General features: G+C 38.4%; 1 protein-coding gene across 1 annotated transcript in view; it reads left to right on the top strand.

The window, feature by feature from the left end:
* The first annotated feature begins 1,074 nt into the window (after positions 1-1,074).
* The window catches only part of LOC103505354, a 31,711-nt gene continuing 26,391 nt past the window's right edge, over positions 1,075-6,394 (top strand). Inside the window, exons 1-2 of the mRNA XM_026820682.1 lie at positions 1,075-1,771; positions 1,835-2,114. Coding sequence (XP_026676483.1) covers positions 1,624-1,771; positions 1,835-2,114 — 428 coding nt within the window. The 5' untranslated portion in view covers positions 1,075-1,623. The remainder of the gene's footprint in view (positions 1,772-1,834; positions 2,115-6,394) is intronic.

Below are 6,394 nucleotides of genomic sequence, written 5' to 3'. Positions count from 1 at the left end.
GCGAGAATTCCAGTCGTTCCGAGAACGAACCTTATCTGTTCAGGATAAAGATCGCTCTTTATTTATTTTTTAAAAATATTTGTTATTAGTGTCTAGTTAGTGCCCATTCAAATTTTTCACCCAAATGTGTATGCTCCATTGTTGTGGAAATTTACCACCTAGCATATTGCAATAAAAATTTTATTCAACCCCTCAAAACCACAACCGCATTCAAAAATACCCCATTTTTCTTTTGTTTCAGATTCCATCGTGCGAGTTTTCCAAAAGTCTCGAGAAATTATTTTAAATTTTAATTCTTCACCACAGTATCAATTATTCCTGGACCACAATAAATTTAAATAAATAAAATGTAATAAATTCCATTTGCATTAAATCTCACACACACACTCTTCTTTGTAAAATAAAATTTGTAAAAGTATCTTTAATCCTAATTCAGAGATAAGTTCATGTAATAAATAATAAATGAAATATAAATAAAATAATAATTTACCCGATTTTAATAGTTTATTTATTTGATCACTTACGTAATACCTAAAAGATAAATCTAGCATCGGAATTAAAAAAAAAAAAATCTCGACCCAAAATCCACATGATCCATTTTTAGTAAATTGATTCTTTTTTAACTTTAAAAATGGAATTTTCAATTTCTTTCGACTAACGTGTCCAAATCCAAACCTATTTGTTCCCCAAGGTGAAAAATTGAAAATTTCAATTATTTTTTTTTCCAAGGTGAAAAATCAAAAATTCCAATTTTTTTTCCAACAGTAAAAAATCAGAAAATTTCTCCGAACAAGGAACAATTTATTTCCGGGTGAACAAAAATCATAAACTCCAAAACATCATTAGCGGCAACTGTCAAAAACAATTTCCGTGGGACACAGTGAGGGATTTTTCCACACAGAGAGGGAGATTTTTTCACACAGAGAGGAGGGATTTTTCCACACAGAGAGGGAGGGATTTTCGTACAACTTTTCGACAGCGCCATGAACAATGAAAACTTTTGTGCGCTTTTCACTGGGGATCAGTTGGGACATTCGGTGGTTATCATAAACTCCAAAACATCATTAGCGGCAACTGTCAAAAACAATTTCCGTGGGACACAGTGAGGGATTTTTCCACACAGAGAGGGAGATTTTTTCACACAGAGAGGAGGGATTTTTCCACACAGAGAGGGAGGGATTTTCGTACAACTTTTCGACAGCGCCATGAACAATGAAAACTTTTGTGCACTTTTCACTGGGGATCAGTTGGGACATTCGGTGGTATTACATAATACATTTCCCAAATTTCCCGTCCAAAAATAGAGCGAGAGTGGAAAAGTCGAAAATGTTCGAATCAAATTAAAATTGTACCTCCTCATAAAAAAAAAAAACAAATAACTTTTAACTTTTCCCCGAAAAAAAGAAGCTTGATAAAACTTAACTTAGAGAATTAAATCATTAAAGAAAGTACATTTTCTCACATTGCACATGTAAAATTAAAATAAAGAGGCAACTTGTTTGCGATTATATTACAATAATTTTATATTTGCCAACGTTCCATACCGCGTATGACATGGTTTCGGACTTGTAGTTGGCACGTTCCGTTTTGTTCTTAGAACGTTCAGTCGCGTCACGGGACAGAATGAGTTTCTTCAATTCCCTCCTTCAGAACGTATCCAACAGTGTTGCCAACTTGAACCTGAGCCCCAAACGGTTCTCCCTCTCAAAAGAGTCTGGGCAGGAGGGGCCTGGGATTCCTATCATTGAAGAGCCCCCAGGGGCCGCTGTAAGCGGCCAGCAGCGGGGCTCTACCGGGAGCGTAGGAGGAGGCAGCGGGCTCGGGTTCCCTGTAGGCGGCCAGCAGCGGGGCTCTACCGGGAGCGTAGGAGGAGGCAGCGGGCTCGGGTTCCCCAAGCCGCTACCCTCCCCGTCAGGGGCTGGCTCAAGTATCGCCCCACCTGGAGGTGCGGCCTCCGGGCAAATGTTATGCACAAGTCCGAGAAGGGCGAAGACTCTGGATGGGCCGAAGAGAGTCGGGAGTTTCCGTCAAATGAGTACGCAGCAGCGGCAACCACTCATGTTCTGCCGCAGGCGACTGTCATGGCCGGAGATAGATCCACATGCGACGAGCGGGTGAGTGAGATTTTTCCCGCCACTTCTTGTTGAGTGTTTTACCTCCGCAGCAGCGGCAACCACTCATGTTCTGCCGCAGGCGACTGTCATGGCCGGAGATAGATCCACATGCGACAAGCGGGTGAGTGAGATTTTTCCCACCACTTTTTGTTGAGTGTTTTACCTCCGTTTTTATTTCGTAGCAATGAAACAATTGCTATATGTAGGTATATGATCTATTCGGGAGTTTCCGTCAAATGAGTACGCAGCAGCGGCAACCACTCATGTTCTGCCGCAGGCGACTGTCATGGCCGGAGATAGATCCACACGCGACGAGCGGGTGAGTGAGATTTTTCCCACCACTTCTTGTTGAATGTTTTACCTCTGTTTTTATTTCGTAGCAATGAAACAACTGCTATATGTAGGTATATGATCTATGTCTGTGTCGTAGCATGCCCATCTTGTCTATCATCAGACGGGCGATAAGAGACGCAATACTTTTTGATTTGAATTTAGAATTCTGACGGCAAAATAAAATCAAGGTGATTTGTCTACTTTATGTTTAGAATATTTATTTTAGGTTCCTCTTTTAGTTTCAATCATTGTAGAATGTAGATAATTATTGATGTTCAATAAGAACTATAAAAAGTTTAGATTAAAACTATATACGCCAGCTTACTTAGCTTAGTTGGTTATCAAGAAAGAGAGAGCTAGGAGAAGAAGAGAATTGATTTTTTCATTGGTTTAATTTTAAAGGGGAAACTGTTCGACTGTAATTGCTACAAGGTATTATCGTCCCGAAAGAATAGAATAGAATAGAATAGAATTATTTATTGTAGGTACATAATGCCCAAGTGCTTCATACAAAAGTCACTTAAAACTAAAAATTAAAGAAATTTACTATCTAAATCTTCGTCATTTAGAAATTCATTGTAACGAAAATAGGCCTGTCTTATTAAAAAAACGTTTAATTAAATTTTTATAGCGTGTAATGCTCAAGAAAAATCCCTTAAGCTAAATTTCTGGGTTATAAGATGGATTTGGCTCCCTCTTTTTCCCAACTAGGTATGTATACAATACATATAACATATGCACATATTACCTACCTAAGTACATAATATGTAATTACGTATATATACCTACCTCTTACCTAAATAATAAGGAAAATAGGGCGAAATAAATGGGAATAATGGGACGGGGGGGAGAGAAGAAATAAATGGGAATAATGGGACGGGGGGGGAGAGAAGAAATAAATGGGAATAATGGGATGGGGGAGAGAGAGGAATAAATGGGCAGAATAGAAAGAGAAGGAGAGAAGAATGGGAGGAATAGGAGTGGGAGAGAGAGAGGGAGGAGAAGAATTAGGATAAGGGGAGTTAGGAAGGATGAGGAGAGAAGAAGGAATAAATGGGAATAATAGAAGAGAGAAAGGGTAACGAGAGAGAGAGAAAGAAAGAGAGAGAAAGAAAGAGAGAGAGAGAGAGAAAGAGAGAGGGAGGAAGAGAGAGAGAAAGAGAGAGAGAGAGGAAGAGAGAGAGAAAGAGAGAGAGAAAGGAAGAGAGATAGAGAGAAAGAAAGAGAGAGAGTGAAAGAGAGGAAGAGAGAGAGAGAGAGAGGAAGAAGATGTTTAGGAGTGAAAGGAAGGAGAGGGAGAGAAGGAGGATGAGTAAACACTATAAAGGGAGATAAGAAGAAAATGAGGAGAGGAGAGATAGATGGGGGAGGAAATGCTTAGATAGGAACTCGCAGAGATAAGATTCAGGGTAGATAAAAATAAAGAGAGAGAGAGAGAGGCAAGGAAAGAGAAAGAGAGGAAGACAGTCTCTAACAGCGAGGGAGAAAAGACTGAGGGAGAAAACGAAAAGAAAATGGGAATATTAGAAGAGAGAAGGAGAGAAGGAGAGAAGAATGGAAGAAAATAGAATGGTGAGAAAGAAGAAGGATGAGGAGAGAAGAAGAGTAGGTATATTGAAGAAGGAATAAATGGGAAGAATAGAAGAGAGAAAGGGTAACGCGAGAGAGAGAGAGAGAGAGAGAGAGAGAGAGAGAGAGAGAGAGAGGAAGGAAGGAGAATTGGAGAAGAATATGATAGGGGGAGAGAAGAAATATGAGGAGAGAATGGGATGGGAGAAATGACTAAATGGGAAGAATAGAAGAGAGGAAGGAATAAATGTTGAGAATAGAAGAGGGACAGTTAGGAAGGATAGGTGAGAAAAGAAGAGAGAAGAATAGGATCGGGAGAGAAAGAAGAAGAAGAGAAGAAGAGAGAGGAAGGATAAGGAGGAAAGAAGGAAGGACGAGGAGAAAAAAGAAATATGAGGAGAGAAAGAAATAAATGAGAATAACAGAAGAGACAAAGGAGAAATACAAAAGAATAGGAGGCAAAGGGTACAGAGAGAAAAGAGGAGGAGGAGGAGGAGTAGTAGTAAACACTATAGAGAGAGAAAATGAGAAAGAGAGAGAATGGGCTGTATAACTTGGGATCTGACTCATTGTCTGAGGAGTAGTTCACTGAAAAGAGTAGTTCTTTTTCATAACTCACTCACTCTGTGCACGCACATCAACTAGCAACAAATTTGCCTCTTGACTTTTGAGTCCAACCCTGTGAAATTCAATTACCAGAGTGAGTGAGAAAGCGAAAGATAACAAAGAAGAGACAGAGAGAGAGAAAGAGAGAGAGAGGAAGCAAAAGATAAAAGAAAGAGAGATGGGAAGAGATAAAGAAGGGGATAGATAAATAGAAGGTTGAAGGAAAAGAAAGAGAGAGAAAGAGAGAACGAGAAGAAAATAAATTCTCGAAGAGATAAGATTCAGGGAAGATAAAAAAGAGAGAAAGAGGCAGTGAGTGAAGGAAACAGAAAGAGAGAAAGAGAGGCTCTAACAGCGAGGGAGAAAAGAAAACTGAGGGAGAAAAGGAAAAGAAAATGGGAATATTAGCTTCTCTTATTTCAAAGGGAGAAAGAAGGCGGGAGGGAAATTCCATACTTTTCGTTATCTTAACATTTTTCTTCTGCAAAAGTAATGGGAAAAGATGGAAATCTCGAAAACTCGACACTTCAATATAAATTACTTGCGTAAATATAAATTACTTTAGATAACTGGGTTACTAGGTAGGTTAGCTTCATGTTTCTGTAGGTAAGGGTTTTTACTTTCTATTACCCTTACGTATAGGGATTAATACACGTACCCTTACGTACTATACAAATTAATGAAAAAGTGTTGCAATCGGTCCAATTTTTCCTATGAAAACCGTCCTGGGCGGATTTTATCCCAAACAGATAAGGTTCGTTCTCGGAACGGCTCGCTTTCTACTATCTTGTCTTCCTTCTCTCTAAGCTTTAAGGACGAAAATACCTTAGCAATTACAGTTCCCTCTATCAAACTTCTAAAAAAAAGTCCTTTCACCCTATCCTGTAAAATCGTAAAAAAATGTAGGTAGGTAAAAATAAATTTTTGCTTAGGAATTACCTGCCCTATTTTGAAATGAAATTTAGTACCCACCTTTTTATTTTTACCTACCTAGCATTTGAAAGTATTTTTCAGAGAAAACCCCTTTAAGACTATACGATACGCTCTTGAAATTTTGTGAAGACTTTTATCCGACTTAAACGTTAAATTTATGAGGTCAAATGTGTCCAAATGAGAGAGGGAGAGAGATAGAGGAGGGAGAGAGAGAGGGTTGAAGAGAGAGGGAGGGAAGGAAGAAGAAGAAAAATGTGAAATACGAAATATTCGTAGGTACCTACTGAAATGTATTTTTGATAGCTAAGTTGTTTTGGTCTATGAATTCCAAATGGGAGTCCGGGCATCTCCACCAATTTATCATCCATTGCACATTGCATAATCGTTCAGATACCAGGGGTTCATACAATTTCTTTTCCACTGTTTATAAATTTCACTTTGATTTTAACTTTCAATTTTCAATGTTTTAATAGATTAATGGCACCCAAAAAGTGAGTTTAAACGCTCTTTAAGTGAAACTCTTAGATTAAGCAATTTGATAGGCTGAATTTTTTGATCTTTTCTTTTTTTTAATCAACCAATCAGATGCTTCACCCAAAAGTTAAACGGAGTTTAAACTTGCTTTGTGAACCCAACCACCAATTTTATAGCTAGCTTACAACAAAACACCGAGGAAAAATTCACGTATTAGTCTTTCATGTAGGTACTTAGACACACCTATTCACTTACCTACGTATATTTTTTTTTTATTTTTTCAAAGTCGAAAAAATATTAGCAACGCTCTCTCTCTCTCTCTCTCTCTCTCTCTCTCTCTCTCTCTCTTTCTCTCTCCTCTTCTT

The sequence above is a fragment of the Diaphorina citri genome, unplaced genomic scaffold, assembly GCF_000475195.1.
Source record: "Diaphorina citri unplaced genomic scaffold, Diaci psyllid genome assembly version 1.1 scaffold167, whole genome shotgun sequence".
NCBI lineage: Eukaryota > Metazoa > Arthropoda > Insecta > Hemiptera > Psyllidae > Diaphorina > Diaphorina citri.
The sequence above is the reverse complement of the archived record's forward strand: the minus strand, read 5'-3'. Positions and strand labels throughout refer to the sequence as shown.